We start from the raw sequence: 12,080 nt of genomic DNA on the forward strand, positions 1-12,080 counted from the left end.
AGCACCCATGTCAGCCATCTCACAGCCACCTGTCACTCCAGCTCCCAGGGATCCAACGCCCTCTTCTGGCCTCTAGGGCACTTGCACACACATGCACAAACCCACACACAGACATGCACATACACACATAATTGTTGAAAAATAAAATTAAAATAAAAAGTATAACCATAATGCATTAGTATGAACAAATGCCCAGTTGCTACAAATTTCCATAAATACTTCCTAGCTTTTCCTTTTCTTTTTAAAAACTTTTCTTTTTTTGAGACAGGATTTCTCTGTGTAACAGAGTCCTAGCTGTACTGGAATTCACTTTGTAGACCAATCTGGCTTCAAACTCACAGAGATCCTTCTGCCCCTGCCTCCCAAATGAAAAAAAAAAATTTAAATTTAAAAAAGATTTTTAAATTTATGAGTACGAGTGTTTTGCCTGAATGTGTATCTATGTACTACATGCACGCTGTGCCCACAGAAGCCAGAAGAGGGCGCTGGATCCCCTGGAACTGGAGCTACAAACCATCATGCGGGATGGGAACTGAAGCCAGGTCCACCGCGAGAGCAGCAGGTTCTCTTAACCAATGGGCCATCACTCGGGCCCACGTTTAATTTCTGATGTTCACTTCTTCACAGTTTCTATTCAGGAAAAATAAAACTTCCTTTCTTGTGTGTTTAAATTCTATTCTGTAGCTTTTGCTGATCTCCCTTGTGAGTAGTCCCAGCACTCAAAGAAGTCCAGGCAAGAGGCTCATCATTGCAAAGTCACCCCTCAGTGAATTTGAGGCCAGCCTAGGATACTGTCTCAAAAAAAAATTATGTATTTGTTTTTTTAAAAAGATAGAATGTGTGGTTGGGTGCCTGCAGAGGCCGGAGTTCCAATTCCTTGAACCTGTAGTTATAGGCGCTTGTGAGCCAGTGGATATGGGTGCTGGGATCCATCAACAGTCCTGCTCCAAGCCTTCTTCTGGCCTCCACGGGTCCGGGAACTCCTGTGTGTTCGGAGAAGCTCCACCCGAATTACAATTACATCCTGTTTGCTGGCACACCTTCCCATGCCCAGCACCCACTGCACTGCATTGCATCACCAAGCATGCCAGGTAGAGTGGCAGACACCTCCCCTTCCCCGGTTTCCTGACAGACATAGAAAGGAGGCCAACCCCTTCCCACTCCAAGGGAGAGGACCCCCTGCTGCCCAGTGCCACTGCCCCCCAGGCTATGGATAGCCCAAACCCTTGTTTGTTTGAGATGAGGTCTTGCTGTGCAGCCCAGGCCAGCCTGGAACTCCAGACCCTCCCACCTCTGGTACCTGCCTGTCTTCTGGTGATTTTTTCTGACAGGCAAATGGACCCATCCTCCGGATCACAGGAAACCTGCACAACTTTCTCTAGGCAGCTGTCACGGGCCAGTCCTCCACCTCCTAGTGAGAGTGAGTCCACTGTGCACCAGCTGCGGTGAAACCGGCATCCTTCGCACAGCCGGGCAGGGTTTGCCGAGACCAGCAGTGCTCCGATAACTGTCACCTGGCTTTTCCCAGGCCTGCTGTGGCCTGTACTTCGCGCTGTCTGAGCCTATAGTTACCTGTGTTGCTTCGATGAGGGGTGGCACCTGAACCGAAGTCCACATCAACTCTACTATGCTTAGTAAAAGTGGTGGGTTGTCAACTTAAGGAAATGTAGCTATGGGGGCTGGAGAGATGGCTCAGCGGTTAGGAGCACCGGCTGCTCTTCCAGACGACCTGTGTTCAATTCCCAGCACCCACATGGCAGCTCATAACTGCCTGTAACTTCAGTTTCAGGGGATCTGACACCTTCACATAGGCATACATGCAGGAAAAACACAAATGCACATGAAATAAAAATAAATAAACTTGAAAAAAGAAAATGTAGCTGTCTGTAGTGACCCACTGCTATGTAAGTAACCATATGAACCAGATGAATGTGAGTCATTGAGGGGGGGTGTTGGTGCTGTCTCACCTTGGGGGAAGATCTTAATTATATATCTCTCCTCCAACGTCAGGAAACAGCAGCCCATGGACAAGAGTCCCAAGAGACAGACCTGCCCAAGCCACTCTCCGGAAGCCCAGGTGCATTATTAGCCCGGATAATAGGCAGTGTGGGTGTCACAGGTCCCTGTGACTGAAAGATGAGGGCGTGTAGGAGAAGGCATTTCCACGGTGCACCAGACGGCAGGAAGAAGAATCCTGCAGGGAAGGGGCGTCCTGGAAGGAAGCCAGCTTGAGCAGTGGCTGGCTCCCCACTCAGCTGCCGCGCCCGTGCGGCCGCCGACCCGCAGAGCGGGTATCACTCCAGTTTGGCTGTAGGGAGAAGAGGTGGCTGATACTACAGACGTATATTTATATTCCATCATTTTAACTTTGTATGTTCGGGTGTTCTGCCTATGTGTATGCCTGTGCGCTGCATGCATACACTGCCCACAGAGGCCAGAATAAGGCACTGGATCACCAGAACCAGAGTTACAGACAGCTGTGAGCCACCACATAAGTGCTGGGAATCAAACCAGAATCAGCCAGTGCTCTTAACCACTGAGCCACCTCTGCAGTCCTGCACAATTTTTAATTGATACCTTTTTTTTTTTTTAAGTCGAATGGTTATGGTATGAATCTGAACTGTCTCCCACAGCTCATGTCTTAAATACTTTTTCTGTGGCTTTCACCGCTATCTAGGAGTCTGTGGAGCCTTTAGGAGGTGGAGCCTGGTGATTGGAAGTAAGTCACCAAGGGTGGGCCTTTGAAGGTTACAACGTTTTCTCCCTGGTTCCAGTCCTGCACTCTGCTTCCTGTTCCTCCATGACGTGGAGATGTCTCTGCCAAATGCTCCAGTCGTTATGAATGCCACCATGCCTTCTCCAGCACGGTGGACTGTGACCCTCCGAAACTGTGACCACAAATAAACCCTTCCTCCTTAGGTCCCTTCTGTCTGGAATGTTTTCACAACAAGAAGAGTTAACGCCACACCCATATAGGGTTCGGATCAACCCATGATGCAGGCTGATTAATTCTTGGGCCCTTTGGCAAGCTCCCAGGACAGAAATAAAGCACAAAACTGCTGATGCCATGTTGCTCTCTCAGAAGTGACGGGACGAGAAAGGATGAGAAACCTTCTCGAAGCAACTGCAATGTTCTACTGTTTCGCTCAACTAAGAAACACGTAGAGCACACTGCACGGTGGACAGTTGTGACCCACTTGCCCAACGCATGACCAACAGAGGCCAGGGTGATGCACCCAGCTGCACCGAGTGCGCTGGCAGAGTGGCTCATTCCACAGGGAAGCTGCCTCCCCCGACAAGGCCAAGGCAGCTCTCATGGAGTAGAGCACTATTTCAAAACACGGCGCTGGACGTGGTGGTGCACATCTGGGATCCACGTATTGAATCTGGGTCCTCACATGCTCTTAGCCACGGAGCCTTCTCTCTGGCCCCTTACTTGCTTATTTATTTATCCACTGGGGTTTTACAGGCAGAGCCTCACTACGTAGTGTGCGGTGGCCTCAAACTCACTATGTAGCCTCAGCCTAACACATGTTTGAATTACCGGCCTCCTCGGCATGCTCCACCCCAAATCTTTTTTTTTTTTTTAAATAATGAATTCTATGGCATCCAAAATCCAAATTTTAAAAAAACATCTCTGGTTAATACACACAAAGAAAGATACTAATCACGAAACCCAGAATGAGCTTCAAGGCATAAATAAGCACACACTAGTTCTGTTTTTCCAGAAAAGCCACCAATGACTGGAGACTGACCTGAGCAGACCCCACAGGAGACCGTGGTGGGGACACGGTGTGAGGTGAGAAGGAAACAGGACACAGAAAGCCAGCAGGGACTTCCCAAGTGGAGTCAGAGACAGCGCCAACGTGCCCAACAATCTCAACTTCAAACGAGGCTTTGAAAGGCAAACCGGGAGCCTCAGAGGATCGATGGCTCAGTGAGTGAGTGCAGGGCTTGAACTTAACCCTACAATTCACGTGGAAAGCCAACAAAACAGGTCTGGTGGAGCAAACACACACACCCAGCACCGAGGAGGCACAGGGCCTGGGGACAGTGGGCCAGCAAGCCTAGCTGCATAGATCCTCATAACCCAATGAGAGGCTCTGATCAAAAACAAAAAAAGGTATATAGTGTCTGAGGGGTGAACCTGCAGCTGGCCTGTGACCCCCACATGCACATACACGTGTCCTCATATACACGTGTCCTCATACACACGTGTCCTCATACACACAAGATACTGGGATAGGGACATAGCTCAGGGGTAGAGTTCTTGCCTAGAATCCCCCAGTGAGGGGCTGGGGGCATGGTTCAGTGGTAGAGCCCCTGCCTAACATGTACAAAGTGCTGATTTTCCTTTTGGGCACTGGAAAAAAAAAAAAAAAAAAAAAAAACAGGAAAAGAAGAAGCCCGCTGTCCTGGTTGTTTTTTTGAAACTTGATACAAGCTAGAGTTATCTGGAAAGAGGGAACCTGGAGGGGGCATCGGGTTGTGTTGGGGGGTGGGTTTTGGTGTGGGGGGGGGGGGGGGGGGGGGGGGGGGGGGGGGGGGGGGGGGGGGGGGGGGTGTGGGTTGTCTGGGTGGTGGTGGGGCAGAGGCAGGCGGAACTCTGTGAGTTCAAGGCCGAGAGTTAGTTAGAGAGAGTGTGAGAGATAGAGGAGAGAGAAGAGAGAGAGAGAAGAGAGAGAGAGAGAGAGAGAGAGAGCAGCTAGAGTTAGAGCATGGAGAATAGCGTTAGGAGTGGTCAGTGCCATGGGACTTGTGCTTGCAAGCTCCTGCCTCAGTGGTTCCGGCTTGTGGGGTGTTTTGCCTTGCTTGAGTTTCCTGATATGCCAGAGGACAGCTGATGTGCAAACCAAGACAAGCACTGATGTGCAAACATGAAACATCCCTAAGGCAGGCTCCTCTGTTAGAGGCCTGGTCCCCCGCTGGTGGCTCTTTTGAGAAGATTCAGAGGCTTAGGAGATGGGACCTATCTGGTCGGAGCAAGTCACTGGTAATATGCCTTGTGGGCTGAGCTGGTCCCTGGTCCCTCCCTTGCTGCTTCCTTCTCCACCCTGAGGTGGAGAACCTTCTGCATCACACACTCCCACCACCACAAGGTTCCACCCCACCACAGGCCCAGAGCCAACAGTCAAGATACTAGCCGAACAAAGTCATCTCGTCCTCCATCAGCGGGTTCCCATTAGGGATTCTGTCACAGTGTCAAGAAAATTAACTACCCCCTCCTGCCCAAGGACTAGGAAGATCTGCAGCATCAGGACACGGGGTGCCCCTCCAGGCAGCAGAGCCCCCCACCCAGTGCCACCATCTCGTCTGCATGCTTCTCCCACTCCTGTTGTGCCCTACGTCATAGAAGTTCTTTCCCTTTGGGAAACATCTTTCCAAGCTACATGCTAGTTTCATTTCCGTTGCTGTGATTAAAAAAAAAAAAAAAAAAAAAAAATCCTGACCAAAAGTGGCCCAGGAGAAGAAAGGGTTCTCTGGACTGACATTTCCAGTGACTGTCCGTCCCATTAAGCTGATTAACACCACGGAAAGATCTGCTTTGGACTACAAACTGCTTAGGACAATTTTGAGATGGCTAGCTGAGGTGATCCAGCCTGACAGACTACTTGAACAAGGACTTGAAACAAGCCCTGAACTTTCTCAATATGCAGAGACTGGACAAATGATACAGGACTTGACAATTAACCTAATTTTTTTCTTTTCAAGATTCCCTAAAGATATCTTCACCCCTAGAAAGCAAAAAGAAAAAGAGAATAAGATATGAGATAGATCATTGAATCTACTCTGAGAAAAAAAAAAATAAAGAAATAATAGGATAAATAGGTAGATCATTGAATCTACACTGAAGAAAAAGGGGAAGATATAAAAATGACAAAAGGTAGACTACTGAATCTATTATGAAAAGAAAAGAGAGATAATATGGATATGATAAGATAAAAAGGGAGATTATGGAATCTACTTTTAAAAAGGAACTACTTGTTTTAAATAAGATAAGTAATGAAAATTTTTTGGTCTGAGTTTATCAGATGTTACTGGACTGGACATTGTTAATATATATAATGGAGTTTTTATCTGAATCTGTCAAATGTTAATGGACTAGACGTCATTAATGTAATTTTTGGCTGTATATATTGTATATGCTTATTGGATAGTTTTTCTTGTATTAGTTATAAGCTTTTTTAATTTTAGACAAAAAGAGAGGAAATGTGGTGGTACTGTGTTCCCCAAAATATTGTGTACAGGACCTCCAGTGTTTACGTGCACAGTCAAGGGGGAGAGAAACGACACGCCCACACTGCCTGCTCGCTGCCGCCCCCCCACACTGCCTGCTCGCTGCCGCTCCCCCCCCCACTGCCTGCTCGCTGCCGCTCCCCCACATTGCCTGCTCGCTGCCACTCCCCCACATTGCCGCCCACCCACACTGCCTGCTCGCTGCCGCCCCCCACACTGCCTGCTCGCTGCCGCCCCCCACACTGCCTGCTCGCTGCCGCCCCCCACACTGCCTGCTCGCTGCCGCCCACATCAGCCAGCTTTCTTCACTCCTACCATCCAAGGTTTGGGACACAGTGTGGCCCACACAGGCTGTGCCGTCCTGCATCGATTAACGATTACGGTCACAGGCCGACCTGATCTAGATAATTCCTCCACTGAGACTTTCTTCCCAGGTGATTCTAGGTTGGGACCCGATGAATACTTTTTAATTCATTGTTAAGCTGGTGCTGAGAACTGAACCTGGGTTCTCTGCAGAAGCAGGAAGTGCCCTTAGCCAATGAGCATCAAGCACTCCAGGTTGACATGTGAAACTAACCATGCCGCTGTGTATGAATTCACATGTCCATATTCCCGAGTTCCACGGGAGCGAGCACCCAGCTGAGCAGGTGAGAACTGCCGAGCACTGGCGTGCTGACTGGTTCATGTCAACTTCACACAAGCTGGAGTTATCTCAAAGGGAGAGCCTCAGTTGAGAAAATGCCTCCATAACATCCTGCTATCAGGCATTTTCTTAATTAGTGATTGATGAGGGAGGGCCCAGGACATTGTGGGTGGTACCACCCCTGGGCTGGTGGCCCCGGGTTCTAGAAGGAATCAGGCTGAGCAAGCCATGGGGAGCAAGCTAGTAAGCAGCTCCCCTCCATGGCCTCTGCATCAGCTCCTGCCTCCAGGTTCCTGCCCTGTGTGAGTTCCTGTCCTGACTTCCTTCAGTGATGAATAGCAATACAGTAGTGCAAGCCAAATAAACCCTCTCCTCTCCAGCTTGCTTTTTGGTCACGGTGTTTCATCACAGCAATAGAAGCCCAAACTAAGACACCAGGCTTCGGTCCCAGGCGGCTGCTTCATCCAGGAAGCAGCTGGAAGGGGTCCCTCACTGTCGTGCACACAGCTGGAAGGGGTGCCTCAGTTAAACTCAGCACCTCTGTAACTTACTTCCTCTGAATGTCTCATTTCTGCCACACTTCCGACATTGCTCACACACCTGAGGGCAACCCTCAGGATGGGTAGACTTACAATGCCGTGGATCTGGGCCACCTTGCTGTACAAGTCAGGCCGCCACTTCTGAAGGGCCAGGTAGAAAGGGTTCTTCAGGAGATCTTCGTCATATAGAGCCATATGGACTTCAGGGGGGTCCAAGTGAGCTTCCTGGAACAAGGGAGGAAAAAGCTGTGAAGAGACAGGGCCTCAGGATGTACCAGTCATGAACTGTAGACCAAGCTGACCTTGAACTCAGAGATCCACCTGCTTCTGTCTCCCAAGTGTTGGGATTAAAGGCTTTTGGCCATCACAACCAGCATAGTTGATTGTGGATTTTGTGGGGTTTTTTTTTTTTTTTTTGGTTGTGGTTACCCACCTACCCATGCGCACATGCACGCAGCTCTAAGGACTGAACCTCAGGTCTTGTGCTTACCAATGCGTTAAATGCCCAAACATTTGGTGTTTGTGGTTTTGTTTTTGTTTATTTTGGTTTTTCGAGACAGTTTCTCTGTGTAGTTTTGGTGCCTGTCCTGGATCTCTCTCTGAGGCTGGCCTCGAACTCACAGAGATCCGCCTGCCTCTGCTGGGGATTAAAGTGCTGGGATTAAAGGCGTGGGCCACCACTGCCCGGCTTGTTGTTTTTGCTTTTGAAGCAGAATCCCCCTACATATATAGCCCAACCTGATCTCAAAATCAGGATTCTCTTGCCTCAGTCTCCCTAGCTCTGGGATTGGAGTAGGTCTGCAATGCAATACCCAGCTTTCTCTACACTTTTTCATGCTGAGCCAGCCCTGTGGCCTAAGTTAACTAGCTATGATTTCCAGGAGCCTTACATATAGCCCAAGTAAGAAAAAAACATGGGGCGTGGGGGGAGAAGGTGGTGTCCATGTGATCTAGTGAACACAGCCAAACGGGAACAAAACACAGTCACAGCATTAAAGACAGGTGAGGCAGACGAAAACATCCAGAGAACAATAGAACAAGGGCAGCTAGAAGCTGTTACACTGTGACTTCTATACATCAAAGGCCACCTGAGGCCAGGTCCCCTCCAATTCCACAAATACAGCTCCCTGTAACCTATAAAAACCCTAAACTTTCTCACATTTCCATCTCCAACCCATCTGGATTTTATTTCTGTAGATGCTATAAATCGGCAGCTGATTTCATTTTCCATATGGTAAGCCAATTGTCCCAACGTCTCTTCTGGCATAATCCCCATCTCTCATAGCAGTTGGGAAAGCTGTCTGCCACACTGCAAGTCCTCGTGTGCGGCTGTCCTATTTCCATTCTCTACTCGTGTTCCAATGGTCTAGACCCGTTCAAAAAGAGGTAGGTAAAAAATAGAAGAACCACAGACACAGATCACACGGTTAGACGGAAATTCTTATTGTATTTGTTTTGAACGATTACATTTTCTTTTTGGTTTTTCACATGGGGGGCACGACGTGTGCTACGATGTGCATGCATGTGGAGGTCAGAGGGCAACTCACAGGACTTGCTTCTCTGCTTCAAACATACGGGCAGGCCCTGGGGATGGAATTCAGGTCCTCGGGCGTGGCGGCAACAATGTTTACTGACTATACTACCTTGCGCTGGCTGTACTTGTATTGTTTTTATTGTACCTATAAGATCTCAAATATTGATCTTTGTAACTCAACTCAGTATCTGGGTCTACAGGTAAGCACCACCATGCCCAATATGTGCATAATATAAATGTCTAGAAGTCACGCTTAAAAAAAGAACAGCTAAAACTGATTTTAACATTCTATATATTGTAATCTATCCAACATATACTTTCTTTTTTGGTTTGTTTGTTTGTTTTTCCGAGACAGGGTTTCTCTGTGTAGCTTTGGCGCCTTTCCTGGAACTCATTCTGTAGCCCAGGCTGGCCTTGAACTCAGAGATCCGCCTAGCTCTGCCTCCCGAGTGCTGGGATTAAAGGTGTGTGCCACCACCGCCTGGCCAACATATACTTTCAACATATAATCATTATTTTAAAGTTAAAATTAATGTGGCCAGTGAGATAGACGGTTCAGTGGATAAAGGTGTTTGCTGCCAACCCTGATGACCTGAGTTCAATCCCCAGAACCTACATGGAAGGAGAGAACTGACCTCCGAGAGTTGACTTCTGACTTCTTTTTTAAATTATTATTTTTATTTTCTTTTATGTGCATGGGTGTTTTGCCTACATGTATGTCTGTGAACCATGTGCATGCTGGTACATGTGGGGGCCAGTAAAGGGTGTCATATCTCCCTGGAACTGGAGTTACAGACAGTTGTGGGTGCAAGAATTGAACCTGGGTCCTCTGCAAGATCAGCCAATGCTCTTAACCACTGAGCCACCTCTCCAGCTCCTGTCCCCTAATTTCTACACACACACACACACACACACACACACACACAATGTTTAAAATAACATTTTTAGTGACGGAAAGAATAACACCTGGAAAGGGTTATTTCATCAGCCACAAATGGACAAGACCAAACGCCATCTCCCCAGATGGACAAGTTGGCCTGACAGACAGCCACACAGGCCCCACACCAAATCTCTTGGCCCAGTGAGAGCTAACTTGACTACTGGCCCCACTGGGGCCTGATCTGAGGAGCTCCCTGCAAAGAAGACTTTTAAGAAGAGGCTAGAATAAAAACGGGTGCAAATGATCCCTCCTTGGGCCCCAGGGAGATCGCGGCAACAGTTCAGGTGTTTGATTCTTTGAATTCCATTATTGCGGGAGCCTAGATCATCCTTTCATGATCGCCCCAGCAGTTTGAAGGGACGGAGTCACGGGGAACAGCATTTCTTCCTGGTTTCTGATAGTTGGTCCACAGGGTGGAGTGTAACAGCAGAAGATGCTTTGGATAAAAACCACTTGAGAAACAGGATGTGCGTTATGTCGAGATCAAGCTGGGGAAGGACATCGCCACACTGGCAAAGCACCAAAACTGTCATTCCCCAGACAGGAGATAAGGCCAGAGAGGAAAAGGAACAGCAGCAGGGAATGGAGAGGATCCGAGATGAAGCTGTGCCTCGAACATACCGGAGCAGTGCTAAGGATTCAGGAGGTGAGGGGCTCTATGTGAGCACAGAAAACTAGACTAAACATTCCATAAAAGTCCTAAGAATCCGAGCACCACAGGAATCTTGACCATCCCTGCCAGACCTCTAATGATATGATAATTTACAGAAAAGTCAGTAGCGTTAGTCAGAAATGCCAAATACCCCTGAACATGAGCCACCTGAGGCCAGCTACCCTGTCAACAAGACAGCCATATGGCGCCCCAAATCAGCCTGAACATTTCAGGGGGCAGTGTGCACAGTTCAATGTGGTTTTGTGGTCTTCAACTGTCCTGCCAACCCAGATAAGTCAGGGTGGTCAGGACCCATCAGGTGACAGGATGCAGCCCTGCTCCCAGAAACCAGCACAGGGAGTCTGTGGCCCCAGAGATGCACTTCCGGCCAAGTGTTACCATTGTAGCTCTCTCTGCCCTGTGAGGACCCTAACCAGGCACACTCGCCAAGTGATGAGCAATGCTCTCCAGGAATATATGATTCAAAGTGTGTGTGTGTGTGTGTGTGTAGGGGGAAACTTTCTAGTCATCTATTTTTAATATCAGTGGAAGCATGGGGGGTGTAGTCTGTGCTTTCTAGTCACCCGTGTCCTTCTGGGCCTGTAAAATTTACAGATCTCAGCTATATTTTTTCTTAAAAATCCTTTGTTAAAGGCCTGCATTTGGCTCACCGTGAGGCTGTTAAGAAGAAGCAAGAAGACAGCTGTCTTGCCCAGGTGGGTGAAGGGTTAATCCCAGGCAGCAGCCATGCAGGTAAAAAGGGAAAGAGCCCAAAATAAACAAGATGCTCAAAGCTTGTCAAACACTGTGACACTGGAATGTGCCGTGTGGGGAGGAAAGGTCAGGGGCAGTTAAGTCAGGAGGGCTACAATCACTGCTCACAATGCCACCCTATCACCCTGCAACCGCCATGCACCCATCTACTTGCCAGGATCTCCAGCAGATGGGCGTTTCTCGGTATCTCCCAAAGATGGCCAACCTCATGACCATCCCCCTGAACTGATTCCTCTCTATGTCTGTCATCTATAATTGTTTGGAAGAAGTTACTGGACACCAGCCGAATGTCACCAGCTAATCGTCAGGGAGTGTCCTAACGGCACAAAATCATTGACGAGCACACAGACAAATCAATAACGAAAAGCCTGCTGCAGCCTGGTATGAGCGCAGCACTGTCGGACTGGCACACGGAGGTCCAGTCACACGACCTGGAACCCAGGCTCTCTGCACACACCACTGCTGCTCTCCTAGTAAAGCTGCCTCCAGGATTCCTTCAGGTGAGACAAGGCTGGGGAGTTCACCCAAGGTCTAACCCGGGAGCACACAATCACCCAACTTCAAGACCATCCTCTGCCTCTGCCTCCCGGATATCACACACACCTGTCCTGGTGAATCGCACCCAAGTGACCTCTCCAACCTCGAGTGTATGCAGTATTCTTCTGTCTCCCTCCCCACCACTGCCCCCCCTCCCCCCATGGTCTCTACTTGGTGTTTGGCTTTTGTCTACTTTTGCAGCCTCATCATTCCCCATCCCCCTC

General features: G+C 48.8%; 1 protein-coding gene across 1 annotated transcript in view; it reads right to left on the reverse strand.

Annotated features, from left to right (window-relative positions):
• Positions 1–12,080, reverse strand: part of Ankrd27 (ankyrin repeat domain 27) — a 52,165-nt gene that overhangs the window by 38,734 nt on the left and 1,351 nt on the right. Inside the window, exon 2 of the mRNA XM_006985015.4 lies at positions 7,513–7,644. Within this exon, the coding sequence (XP_006985077.1) occupies positions 7,513–7,614 (102 nt within the window). The 5' untranslated portion in view covers positions 7,615–7,644. The remainder of the gene's footprint in view (positions 1–7,512; positions 7,645–12,080) is intronic.

Source organism: Peromyscus maniculatus, chromosome 1 (assembly GCF_049852395.1).
Source record: "Peromyscus maniculatus bairdii isolate BWxNUB_F1_BW_parent chromosome 1, HU_Pman_BW_mat_3.1, whole genome shotgun sequence".
In the NCBI taxonomy this organism is placed as follows: domain Eukaryota; kingdom Metazoa; phylum Chordata; class Mammalia; order Rodentia; family Cricetidae; genus Peromyscus; species Peromyscus maniculatus.